Here is a 14476-nt window from a genome sequence, read left to right as displayed (position 1 = left end):
ACCTTCTCTAATTTTGATGCAAATGCTAGCGAGCTATTCAAAATTTTAGGCTGGAAAAATCTAGTTAGCCAGCAACAAATTGCGCTGGCCACAATGGTCTATAAGTGTCTTCAGGGGCTAGCACCGGAATATCTATGTTCTAAATTTACAAACCGCGAATCTGTTTATAGTTTAAGAGACTCTGAAAGAAAGCTTAATGTTCCGTTTCCACGGACAAATTATTATAGAAACAGCTTCAGCTATAGAGGTGCTACTGTCTGGAATAGCTTACCCCTCAAAGCGAGACAAGCAGAGTCTCTTGGGCTTTTCAAAAATCTGATTAAAGACATATTTTAGTATAAAGCACGGCATTCATGGAAAGCAGCTTTAGAATTAATATAGTATTATAGTAATTGTATTTTATTGTAATCATTTTAAAATTTTACCTTTTGTAATTTAGATTTTAGCATTGTTTGTAATCTTAGCTGATGATTTTACCGTGCATAAATAATAAAATATCATATCATATCATATCATATCATATCAATAAAAGGCCGATTTACACGGAACGATTTGTCGGGCGGTTTTGTCGGGCCGATAAATCGTACCGTGTAAATTGTGTAAAACGTGTAACTTTTCCTCAAAAGATCTTCCCGTTGTCCTTTTAGTATTCGCCATTTTGAACGCTTTACTTTTTAAAGTATTTATGCGCATAACCCACTCGCATACCCTTTGATTGACGTGGCGGTTTCTCTCAGAGTGTCGGTCCGACTTCAAAAAATCTATTGCACTGCAACAGATTTTTTGAATCGGACCGATTTTAATTTCCATGAATCGGTCGTTCATTGGCTGTCAAAATATACCGGTACGCAAGATTTCCGCTCCAGCGCCGCGACGGGCCGAGAAATCGTCCCGTGTAAACCGGCCTTAAGCTCCCTTTTGATTACGGCGCATTAATTCGAACTAGATCATAACTCTCTTACGATTACCATTGCAATTATAATGACCTTGGCCGTGGCGCTTAGGTTACAAGTACTGCGAAGTACAGTGCGCTTTTATTTGGTCCCAACAAAAGGTGCTAATGTCGAAAATGTTGCTGTGTGCTTCTGCCATCATCACCAGTGAATGACACTTGTCAGGTCTTCACAATGTAAATATTAAGGTTAGAGTTGTGGAACGTCAAAGAAATGATGATGATCAGAAGGGAAATAGAGGGTGCATTCGATTGACTGTCTTCTGGAATAGGAGGAATACATGGAATAGACTTCCAAAATCCTTAGTTTTTACGATGATTAACCTAAAAATTGTCAAACCTGCTAAAATGCAATTTGAAATAATCTTTAAGTTCCTTGTTGCTTAGAGACGCCAAAGAGATCTATCATAATCATAATTCCACGTGCTCTTGTTCCAGAATACGGTCAATCGAACGCATCTTCAAATCAGTTGTGGAAGGTTCGAGTTTTCAATATCCTGGCAGCCAAAACATACTTGGACAATCATAGGAAGCAATCCTGTGTTCGTTGTCTTTTTTTCTCCGCTTTGATAAGTTACCTTCTCTAAGTATAAAGCAATAATATATTCATGCTTTCAATACTAAGGGCAACTTCTCATTCCCGGTACCAATGCCGATACAGTTCCCGGTACCAATGTACCGATACAGTTACGGAGAGCACAACAATCTAACATTTTCGGATTCTTCATTGCCAAAAAGATATAGATTTCTTAAAGATTAGCCGGCAACCGTTTTCTGAAGGGTCATGTTGCAATTTTTGGCACTCTTAAATCGTAACAGCCAGCATTTTTGTTTTGGAAAGGAAATAGTTCCACAGGGAAGTTCGTGGAAGGCAACTTTCAGCTATCAATCAGTCTAAAAAGAAATCTTTTTTTCCAAAAAAATGATCGGGGAAATTTTAGCAATTTCATTAAAACGAAACAGGTCAGTCTGTTGATAAAACATCTCTTTACATACTCGATACAAGTTACATGTCCCTTCGTTGTATTTTTTGTAATGGGCGGCCTTGATCATAAGTAAGGGCCTAGCTAAACAACTGTAGGAACTCCAATGCTGCGGGCGAAAAAAAAAAGAAAGTTTTTCTATCAGGTAAAAAACATGTTTCCCACGTGGCCCAACCGGGAACATTTGCTTCCGCAACAATGTTCCCGCAACAAATGTTTCATAGTTTTGCCTAATGTACGCTGTATGTGAAAAGTAATTAAAAGCAGTTTCTACCTCGGCCAATTGAACCGAACTTCCACAAATTCGAACATTCTCTTTCTTCATAACGCACATATTTTCTGTTGCGTTATGTTAACGTTTACCCGCTCTGATCAATTTGCTTAAAAAACGAAGCCGTGCCGGATTTACGAACAATGTGACGAATGTAGCTTGGCACCGCTCGTTTTTATTGGAATGGGGCTTGAACTACAAATTCTCACAAAATGATCGCAAAAGTCGTGAATTTTGTTCTTAACGAAACTCACTACAGACGGCTCTAACCGATCTTTATGCCATATTGTTGAAGTTTTGTAAACAGAAAGGATAAAAGAAACTGATCTCACTCTTTGGACAGTATTTGCACCACAGACAAGACGCCTTTTGACCATCTCTTATGTTCCATTGATCGATGCCTTATGAAAAGCAGTTCAAGATGCCTTGTGAAGAGCACCCTGTTGAAAAAAAAGCACAAAATTTAATAACACATGCATTCTTCCCAGACTCAATCAATGTAGCAATAGCAAACACCCTCAGTTCCGTGATTTTGGAGTACTACATGCATCCATAATCACGACTATACCGAATTTATTGGTAATACTTGACTCAGCAAAACTCACCCATGTAACACAACTTCTTTTTAATCCGCTCACCCATTTCCTTTCCAAACTCTTACAAAAAATATGGAACTGATCTTTACTACTCCAAAAAACGTGACTTGCTCCTACATAACAAATGTCACATGCAACTTAGTGGGGGAGGGTGCCTTTGAATGTCGCACACAACTCCCCTAAAAATTGATGTCATCAATGTTTACACTACAAAAGGTAATCATCTCGATAAAACAGTGCAATCTAAATAAGTCAATTCTCCTCTTTTGCTTGCATCCGTTCTTTGGTTCTGGCGTGCTGCAAGTTTCTTTGGTCTCTGACTCCTGGATTTGAAGTGCTTCTTTCCTCTCCTCTTGCGAAGGGCTGTAATCCCGGGGGGGGGGGCACTTTAGGAATTTCTGGGTGGTGATGTGCCGCTGGAACCCTGGAACCCTTAGCCTATACCAGAGCTAGTTCAGCTGAATTTGCTACCTTATAATAGAGTAAACTCCCACCGATTTCCGTCTAAATTCCGATTCTTGACAGTTAATAATATCCAGAGGTGTTTCATGATAGCCATTTATTGACACTGTTGAGGCTGAGTTAGGTAAACTTAAACTTTTTTTTATGTTATCGAGTGGGAATTTCTGGTTTCCTTAGTCTTGATAAAATCTTCAACCGACTGGTCAGTTTCGTGAAAAATGATACCCTATTCTAGACCGAAAGGCAATGATTTATATACTCTATCCTGGAGTAAACTGATTGAAAACCATGTACCTTTCACAGCGGCACTAGTCCATATATGGCAGTACCTCCCCTGGGGCTGTAATCCACTCCTTGGATCTCAAAAGGGCAAATCAACTGGATAGGTCGCTCGATCATGCATCCCTTGTGTGGCAATACAACGCCTTGCACTACACCGTCGATCCTTCCCTGTAACATTAGGCGCAGTATCTTCCCTTTATTCCACTCCCTGCGGTTTCGTTCATCTCCAACTAAAAGAACTACTTCTCCAACGACAGGTGTACTTCCCATTTCCTTATTCAGCCAATGGCTTTCCATCAAACTATGACTATATTCTCTCTTCCAGCGTTTCCATGCGCGGGCCTTCACATTTTCCCTTCTCTGGTTCATTTTGGTTAATTTCTCTCTTTTATCTTCCACATCTTGAGGATTCAGAGGCCTATTTTGTTGAGATTGCTCTCAATGTCCATGAAAACTGCTTCAAGGTCTTAGGAGTGTGTAGTGGAGTATCGGTTTAAGGCCGCCCAAAAACCTGTAAAGTTACTGTCATTTTGAATATTTTTGCCACTGTCCTCCCCACCATACCGTCCTCTGCCGAAAGACAAACATGGCGACTATCTAAAACAGAACATTTTCAGAGTTAGGGGTTAGCTCGAAAACCTCACGGTCTCTCTCGTCTATAAGCTCCAATAACGAATAAACTATACTTTAAATTACTCAAAAGTTGATATAAAATGTATCGATTATGTTATTGTAATACAACATCTGGTGAGCAATAAAGGTTTCTTCTTCTTCTTCTTCTTCTAGGCATTAAGTAATGGCATTAACCTTACCCGCCATATTCCTGTTTGTTTTAATTTTAAGCAGCCATAAGCACCTTCAATGTCTTTCTTCTCTCGACGCAGAGGAGAGGTTTATCCTCCAGTCATAAGTTACGAAACTCGTCAGGCGTTCCACTTATGCCGTGAAAGACTGCAAATGATGGGAGGCTACTAAGTCGGTCTTCGCGCCATTTAAAATTAAATTTCTTGGTCTATTCACGCTTTCTAAACTACAGAAGATCGTCGAAGCCTTCACAATGGGACCGAAAGGAGGTTATTACGCTGTACGAAGTGGAAGGAAGATAGGGGTATTTCGAACATGGTAGGAAGTGAATCCGCCGCTTGCACTGGCTTCTCGCAAAGTTCCGCATCTACAATTTGTACCCCTCAATTTACCCACAAAATCATTAAGTTTGAAGCTAACGCTGTAATTTGAGCGTCACGATTAGTTAAAATTATAAGGGTTTGTATGGGAATTTGCGAACGTGGCCCTGAATTCTGCAGTTTAGGCCAAAAGGGTCTAATTGAAAGGAGAAGGCTACGATCTCGGCTGGACAATCTTCGAGCCAGCGGCGAGCCATGCGAGCCATGCGAATTTCGCATTTAAGCCTAAGCACCCATTTCAAATAGCGCTGATAAACAATTAGTAAGTCTAAGCACCCATTTTAAAACGGTTACCTTTCAATAACTGTGTGACTTGCATGTTGCAGATGGAAAAATTCACAAGAATTGTAACAAGATTGATGTTTTTGGATTTTTTTGATTTTCGCAATCCGATTGGAACTCACAGACAACGGCATAGACAGGCAAACAGAACTGAGTGAAAAGTAAAATAGACCAAGAGCACAACTTAATAATAATAATAGTAATAATAATAATAATATTACAATTGCCTATGATAGGAAATTGAAACCATAACCATCCCAAATACTGTAACCACCACGACCACTGTGACCACAGTGACCACCAGGACCACTGTAACCACCATAGCTATTGCTTTTCCTACTGTGACATGACCAGCGTAAATCAAGACCTTTATTACCACTTCCACCACCATGATCACTTGATTACCAACCATTGTGACCATGATAGAACCACTGCCGGTGACCGCCGCGTCCACTGAGACCACCGTGACCACTAAGACCACCGTGACCACTAAGACCACCGTGACCACTGAGACCATTGTGACCAACATGACCACCACGACCACTGTGACCACCAGGACAACTGTAACCACTGTGACCACTATAGCTATCGTTTTTCCTACTGTGACATGACCAGCGTGAATCAAGACCACTATTACCACTTCCACCACCATGATCACTCAATTACCATCCATTGTGACCATGATAGAACAACTGCCGGTGACTGCCGGGTCCACTGAGACCACTAAGACCACCGTGACCACCATGACCACTTAGACCACCATGACCACTAAGACCACCGTGACCCCTGAGACCACCATGACCTCTCAGACCACCATGACCACTGACACCACCATGACCACTGTGACCACTAAGACCGCCGTGACCACTAAGACCACTGAGACCACCATGACCACTGACACCACCATGACCACTGACACCACCATGACCACTAAGACCACCGAGACCACCGTGACCCCTGAGACCGCCATGACCACTGACACCACCATGACCACTGTGACCACCGTGACCACTAAGACCACCGAGACCACCATGACCCCTGAGACCACCATGACCACTCAGACCACCATGACCACTGACACCACCATGACCACTGAGACCACTAAGACCACCATGACCACTGAGACCACCGTGACCACTGAGACCACCATGACCACTAAGACCACCAGGACCACTGAGACCACCATGACCACTGAGACCACTGTGACCACTAAGACCACCATGACCACTGAGACCACCATGACCACTAAGACCACTGAGACCACCGTGACCACTGAGACCACCATGACCACTAAGACCACCAGGACCACTGAGACCACCATGACCACTGAGACCACTGTGACCACTAAGACCACCATGACCACTGAGACCACCATGACCACTAAGACCACTGAGACCACCGTGACCACTGAGACCACCATGACCACTGTGACCACTAAGACCACCGTGACCACTGAGACCACCATAACCACTCAGACCACCATGACCACTGAGACCACTGAGAGCACCACGACCACCATGACCACTGTGACCACTAAGACCACTGAGACCACCATGACCACTGACACCACCATGACCACTGACACCACCATGACCACTAAGACCACCGAGACCACCGTGACCCCTGAGACCACCATGACCACTGACACCACCATGACCACTGTGACCACCGTGACCACTAAGACCACCGAGACCACCATGACCCCTGAGACCACCATGACCACTCAGACCACCATGACCACTGACACCACCATGACCACTGAGACCACCGTGACCACTGAGACCACCATGACCACTAAGACCACCAGGACCACTGAGACCACCATGACCACTGAGACCACTGTGACCACTAAGACCACCATGACCACTGAGACCACCATGACCACTAAGACCACTGAGACCACCGTGACCACTGAGACCACCATGACCACTGTGACCACTAAGACCACCGTGACCACTGAGACCACCATAACCACTCAGACCACCATGACCACTGAGAGCACCACGACCACCATGACCACTGTGACCACTAAGACCACCATGACCACTGAGACCACCCTGACCCCTAAGACCACTGAGACCACCGTGACCACTGAGACCACCATGACCACTCAGACCACCGTGACCACCATGACCACTAAGACCACCGTGACCACTAAGACCACCGTGACCACTGAGGCCACCATAACCACTGAGAGCACCACGACCACCATGACCACTGTGACCACTAAGACCACCATGACCACTGAGACCACCATGACCTCTGAGACCACTAAGACCACTGTGGCCACTGAGACCACCGTGACCACTGAGACCACCGTGACCACTGTGGCCACTCTGACCACCATGACCACCTTGAGCGCTTTGACCACTGACAACACCAAGACCATTACCACAATCACAACGACCGCAACGGAGTGTCTAAATTTCGAGGATCTTAACGGAAGTGACGACCATGACCATAACAACACTCAATATAAACTGATAACATTGCATGCCTTTGACTTCCACAATAAAAAAAGGAAGGTAGCGTACTAAAAGTACTAAAATTACAAAAAAAATCAAAGGAGGTTTTTCATGGAAATTTCATCAATTATTAAAAAAAAAAGTTAAATTACGAGTACAATTTGTCAAAAGCATTGGATCACAAACAGCCAATCACGGACGACCTTGCGAATGGTGCACATTGACTCGCATGTTGACTCGCATTACTCACCATGTTCGCTCGCAGTCATGGCTCGTATGACTCGCAGCCATGGCTCGCACGTTGTCCTAACTCGCTAGGATCGGGATTGAACAGAATTTGTAGTATTTATGGAAGATCGAAAAAGGACTTGGAGCAACGTACTAACTTAAAGAATTTGTTGGCTTTTAAAATTGTCGGTTATTATTATTAATTCTACATTAGACTGGCTTCTAGGCCAATTTTGTCGTTTCAGTTTTGATTTCTTGTTTGGTTTTATAATAAACATCTACTAGCTAGGTTGGTGTTTTGGGGAGAATCTTGAGTAAGGTCGCTGGTACGTGGCCGGTATAGACCTCATTGCACTGTGTTTGGTCTGTACAGACCTCCTGCTCGGTTTATAAGAACTTACCTAACTAACAATGTCAATTCTCTGGAATATATATACATCTTATTCGACGGTTGGATGTTTTGCGAGTTGTGTAGTATTTTTTCCGAGCCCCACAGGGGCAAGAAATAATACAAGCAATGAGCAAACTGTCCGTGAGTATTATATGTTAAACCATCAAATTTATTATTCCACTACAAAAAAGGTGTTATTTTGCTTCAATTTTACATGGTAAGGGTGTTTTTTAAAAAATGCATCATCTGTCTTTCAGGGCACAAAAAAACAGCCAAAGAACTTTATTTGATTGAACAAGTGATGAGCTTTGCATCTTGTTGAAAAAAAATTATTTCATTGAAAAACTCTCATTCTGTCCGGCGTATTTGCCCTGTTCTAAACCAGTCCAACCGGGACACTACAGTCACAGAGCATTACCAACTCATATTTTGCGGGTTCTCTTGACCAAATATCATTGGTAAAATGGCGTAATAGTGGAATAATAAAAACTATTTATTATAGCATTGTTCCATTTTTTATCCACCGGTAGAGTATTAATTTTGGTGAGTACAACAAATATTCAAATATTTTCTTTAATCCATTGACTTCCAGTGTGCCCTAGGGCACCCCCAGTTGATGAGTAAAATCGTCTGGCATTAGACAAAGTCAAATCTGTTAAGTCTCACTCCCGGGATTCATCGGGTTAAAGACGCCAAGAGAATTTGTTGTGTTACTTTGTGTCAACTTTTTAGATTTCATTTTTAAAGGGTACTGACAAAATAACACAATAAGTGCATCAACTACAAAATGTGGCTGCAGAGTTAGTTGCAAAAGGGAACGACTTTCTACAAACAAAAGCAGTCCCATATTCTCGCAATTCTTGCCAACAGTTGGCACTTACAGTCATAAATGTAGGCTATTTATTTATTGCCTTTCCAGGAGAGAGTGTGAGAAATATGTCAAAGGCTTTCCTGAAGCTCGTTTCAAGAAGTTTTCTACAAATGAGGAAGCTGAAAATTTTGTTTGTGGTAGTGACTGCAATGCTGATTCCTCTACAGCACCAATATCAAATGTGAGTATCGCTGAAAAGAAACGGGTAACTAATACAAACTGAATGATTAGTACAAGGCCTTCATCAACAAGTGTCGACTTTGGATCGTGTGTTCTAGTTGACTGGTGTCATGGTTGACAAGACCAGTTGGGTCATTGGATATCCATGCAGGAGGTGACGCTGATGAAGAAGAAAAGAAGAAGAAGTGTCATTATTTAAGAATCCCAACTGGCCGGAGGCAAACCAGTTGGCTATTTCACAAGTGCAGCGAGGAAATTGAACCAGGGACTACCTGGAGCAAATTCCAGAACATGTCTTGACCCCAGGATCTCCGGATCTCAAGGCAAGCGCCCAAACCACTGGGCTGCACTGTCTAGGACAAAATGACACAATAAATGCCATAAAGGGTACTGATTTACATGTAAACCTAAGTTGAACCATCACTCAGGGTCCTAAAATAAATTTCAAGAGTAAGTATTGTCTTTGTACATTGTAATTTGAGCTCCAACGTATGGCAAGGGTTTCCCCCACCCACCCCCCCTCCCCCCCCCCCCCCCCCTACTTTGTGGAGAATTTTGCAGACTTTGTCAACAGTGTCAACCCCTTGGTTTAGATTTAACCATGGGAGTTAATTAATTTTGTTCTTGATAGTTTATTGTTCTTTCCTTCATTGTAAACAGGGTCAAAGTAAAAAGAGATCTTATCAGGAGATGTGTGATAGTAATGGCTTCAGTAATACAACGACTTGGAGAAACTATAAGCATCATAAATCTTCCTCATCCACTACTTCCAGTCATTCTGCTGCATCTAGTAGTTCCTGGTTGTCATCTCTAGATGACAGTGTCCTGGTTGTTGATCGTCCTATAGTTTATACTGATGGTTGCTGCACGAAGAATGGCCGACGTGGCGCCAGGGCAGGCGTTGGAGTTTACTGGGGACCTGAGCATTCAAAGTAGGTGGTCTTCCTTGCAAATGCTCTAAAGGAGATAGGTACTGTAATAATATTATTGTTGTTAACCCCGGGAATAATCTGGTATTGACAAACAGTGATTTGCAAGATGCAGTGCAACAGTGCTGCAGTTTAAGTATCACACAGTGGTGTTCCTCATTTTACCTCACAATAAGATCCCTGATCACTTTCTTCACCACATGTAGGAATATCAGTGATCGTTTGGAAGGAGAGCAAACCAATCAAAGAGCAGAAATCATGGTGAGCATGACATTCAGTACAGTTTCTTGCATCTAAAGCAGTGTCTTATTTTTAGTTGCATATACATGTAATGAAGAAAACCAGCAAACTCTACCCACATAAATTATGACGTTGAGTCTGGGAATCAAACCTTGGACACATAGGTGGGAGGATGAGTGCTCTCACCACTACGCCAGCCCTTCTTCCACCAATTCTATGGATTGTCACCTTTAAGGCTAACCACCAAACTGCCTTTTTGTCTTTCATCAATCAATTTGAAAAGTAGAATGTCCAGTTTGTTAAGTTACGAAAACCAAACATGTTGATTGGTCAATCTTTGTAGAATAAACACACAAAAAATCACGAGTAATGCACCATCCACCTCTTGGCTGATTTCTCCACACATTCCTGTTAATCTCTATAATCTCATCACCTTATAGCTTAGCTTAAAGGGGCTAGGTCACGCTACTTTAGGTATTAATTTTGTTTGATTTTGTTAATTATGTGCTCTAAACGTCAAATTGGCAGAGCAAGATCGAGTCTTTCATTTGCAAAATCATGGTCTCATAACAACTGAGAATGATTTTCCAGCTGTGTAAATGACATTTTGATATAGACTGATATAAATTTGAAAAAAGATGGGCCGACGTTTTTCAAATTTACCCAAATTCAATCCATTTCAATCCTCTCCAGTTTTCTCCATCCATGTCCCTTCTTGACTTCCCTGTGTTTTGTTAGAGTTCTTCTATAGTTTTGAACAGTTATTTTGATATTTTAGTTAATTCTATGACCATTCGATCAGTGCTGAAATTGCCTAAAATTGTGTGACCTAGCCCCTTTAATTAAGAGTTTAACTGATCAAGTCTAAAGTGCAGTTTGGTGACCAGTTGGGAATTCTGCAGAATCTCGTCGTCAAAGAATATTCAAAGATTCAGCAAGAGTTTTTGTTGAGTAAAGTATGACCTTTGGATTTATACAGGTTGTATGGTATTCAATGGAAACTGCTCAATTGGCCATGTGGTTGGCTTAATATTACATTTATGTCAGATTTAAGTATTACTAATTTCTTCATTTAATTCATAGGCTGCTGTTAAGGCACTTGAAACTGCTAAGACATTGGGACATAAAACACTGGAAATCAGGACTGACAGCAAGTACACTATAAATGGTATAATTAAACAACAACTACTTTATATTTGACAAAATTAACTAATTTGACAAACTGATTTATAGCTACTCAGACTAACTATTGGTACGCAGTAGTGTACATGTAGATGCCCCTCATGCAGGACATCTTTCCAAACTTTGCAATATTAATCCTTGATATTGCGCTTGGAAGTGTTGCTGTTGCATCCTTTGCCATTGCTAAAGCTCTCTATTTTTATTTATCTCCGTGTCTGGTTGTTCAACAGCCTATTAATGCTAATCCCGGATTAAAAATTAGCCAAGGAGTTTATTTCTCTACTCCCAAATGCTGTTCAATGCTGACATTTGGCAAACTTAACATTAGAAGAAGACAATCTTGAAAAACAAAAGTAATTAAGCAAAAGAAACTTTCACCAAAAAGTTGAAAACATGAAACAAGAGTTTATGCTAATCCTGGATTAAGTTAATCAGCATTCGAACAACCAGGCTCTGGTGCACAAAGATATTAACCTCTAATTGGTAGAAATTTGAAAGTTATGGTTCTTTTCAAAATACATTAGTAATTCATAAGCCCATTGACCAAATCAGAATGGTTAATAAAACATCAAGTTCAGTTTATGCTTTAATTGATTAAAAACCTAATTAGTATGTGGTGTTTTATCAGATATAAAGTCTTACTGCACATGACATAGCTTGTTTATCTTCTAAGCTAATGTTCTCCCCTGACTCACAATTTGGATATTTGTTCGGACAATCTTGAAGGGACACGCTTTTTGTGGAATGTTTTTCAGGTAATTAAAAAAACTCACAGCACATGTTTTATCACGTCTAATTCTTGGGTTGCATGTGACTTCACAAAAAAATTAAATACAAAACTAAAGAGCCTTTTGAGTTTTTATCTTAATCAGCTACAAGAGGTTTTAAAAATATAGCTGTTTGCATGTTTTCAGCTCGGTACCATGCTTCGTTTTGAAAGTAGAGCAGTTTGAATTTCAGAGTTTTTCACAGTGCGTGACATGTTGACGGCTTCCAAAAACATGCCAGTTCCAAAAAAAACCTCTATTTCCCTTGTGCTTTTGTGTCCTAAACAGCCAATATACTACGAGACGTGTCTATATGAATGTTTGCTAGCTCATTATACAGCAGACAGTGCTAAAGACAGCCAAACTAAGTTCAAGATGTTTCTACAGGTTTCCGGCCGCCATGTTGGTGTACTTCAGCAGTACACCAACATGGCGCCTCCATACTAAACTCTACAAATTTGAGTAATACATGTATATTTTGCTGAATAACTCAAGTACGGAATATCGCACAGCCCTGAGACTTGGACCCATTGTTTATTTATTCCTCTTCTATAACATTTCCATTTCTTGGCTCAATTTCTTAAATGGTAATCGATTTATGTTTTCACTTGCATCAGCTGACGTGCAACCCAAGAATTTAAACACTGATACATGAACACCTCGTCTTTTTAAACCCCAAAAAACACTGCTGCTTGTTTTGTGAACATTACTTATTGTAACCCATTGATTCCTGAACGGCCTTCCGTTGAAGAGCAAAATTGTCTTTCATTAAGCAGAGTAAAATCTATTAAGTCTCATGTGTTGATTAATATTCATTCCCCTTTTTTTTGGAATCAGGAGCTACAGATTGGTGTCTGAGATGGAAGAAAAATGGATGGAAAACAATAAATGGAACAAAAGTCAAGAACAAGACTGAATTTCAGACACTGACAAAACTGTGTGATGAAATTGATGTCAAATGGGTGAGCTCTTGATTGACAGATATTTGTGCTTCCAATTTTCACTTTACCATTTTCCACGTCATCAACCTATTAAGAGCATCCCATTTGTTTAACCCATTGAACTCTGGGACTCAGACTTACTGTAACAGATTTTACTCTGTCAAACGCCAGACAATTTTACTCGTCAACTGGGGATGTCCTAGGGCATTTGATGTGCCAATGGGTTAAATGTTCATGAACCATTCCATGGTGACATTTGAAGATCTTTTTTTTTTTTTCATTTACAGACACATGTCCCTGGACATCGAGGCATACCAGGCAACGAAGCTGCAGACAGCCTAGCGCGATCAGGGTCATTGAAATAAGGATATACATGTATTTTCCTTAAAAGTGTTATTTATACATGTACATTTATTTAAATGTCCCATAGGTAAGAAGAAGAATACTTCTCTGCAACATTTGTTGAACATTTCAGTGGAGAGAATTCTTCATGAGCAAATTCAAGTGCACTCATAGGGTTACTGTATGACTGAATTTGCTCATGCCAAATTCGTCTTCTTCTCTGTTTAATGGATCTCTAACACTGAGATTGATTATACAATATGCAGAATATTTTTCAAATCATAAATTGTACAAAGAAAGATAAAAATGATAATTTTATATTATTCACTTAAACAATAAAATGGCATATTATTATTATTATTATTATTATTATTATTATTATTATTATTATTATCTCTGATTCTTCTTGATTCTTCTGTCATGTTCACCATTAGTGCCGGATCCAATCCAGGTTCTGGGGCTCTAATGGGTAGTCATGGTCTTCATTCGATCGATAGAACTTTTCGGAGGATGTGACTTGATCCTAGCTAGGAGGGTGATCTTTTGAAGTTCTGTGATGTTAATTTTTCCTGGTATCTTGTCAATGTGTTTTTCGGTGCCTTTCTTGACTACTCCAAGTGCCCCGATGACACATTATTATTATTATTATTATTATTATTATTATTATTATTATTATTATTATTTATATGAGAAACTCAAATGTTTTCAACTAATAATAATTATTATTGTGTCTGAGATTGTGCATGCAGGTTTTATAATTATACTTAAGTTATTCCCAAAGGAAACATCTGTGTGGCAAAAAAATATTAATTAAATTTGTCTTTCAAAGTTAGACCTCTTCACAATTTTAGACAGCATTAACCCCCGTAAAATACTGTAAAAGTTTTTGTGAGCAAATCGTTGAGTTCTTTACCTGCAGCCAAGCAGG

General features: G+C 40.5%; 1 protein-coding gene and 1 long non-coding RNA gene across 2 annotated transcripts in view; one reads left to right on the top strand and one right to left on the bottom strand.

The window, feature by feature from the left end:
• Positions 1-1375: 1375 nt before the first annotated feature.
• Positions 1376-4449, bottom strand: LOC137975795 (uncharacterized). The gene is made up of 3 exons (XR_011117637.1): positions 4359-4449; positions 3559-4143; positions 1376-2646 (listed from the first exon to the last, which is right to left on the bottom strand). It is a non-coding gene; the product is annotated as an uncharacterized lncRNA (long non-coding RNA).
• Positions 4450-4537: 88 nt separating this feature from the next.
• LOC137975261 (ribonuclease H1-like) overlaps positions 4538-14476 on the top strand; it is a 10403-nt gene continuing 464 nt past the window's right edge. Inside the window, exons 1-7 of the mRNA XM_068822348.1 lie at positions 4538-4668; positions 9016-9148; positions 9808-10079; positions 10283-10337; positions 11400-11484; positions 13103-13227; positions 13494-14476. The exon at positions 13494-14476 is cut by the window's right edge and continues 464 nt beyond it. Coding sequence (XP_068678449.1) covers positions 4604-4668; positions 9016-9148; positions 9808-10079; positions 10283-10337; positions 11400-11484; positions 13103-13227; positions 13494-13571 — 813 coding nt within the window. The 5' untranslated portion in view covers positions 4538-4603 and the 3' untranslated portion in view covers positions 13572-14476. The remainder of the gene's footprint in view (positions 4669-9015; positions 9149-9807; positions 10080-10282; positions 10338-11399; positions 11485-13102; positions 13228-13493) is intronic.

This window comes from Montipora foliosa, chromosome 11 (genome assembly GCF_036669935.1).
Source record: "Montipora foliosa isolate CH-2021 chromosome 11, ASM3666993v2, whole genome shotgun sequence".
NCBI lineage: Eukaryota > Metazoa > Cnidaria > Anthozoa > Scleractinia > Acroporidae > Montipora > Montipora foliosa.
This window is presented reverse-complemented; position numbering and strand designations above follow the sequence as displayed.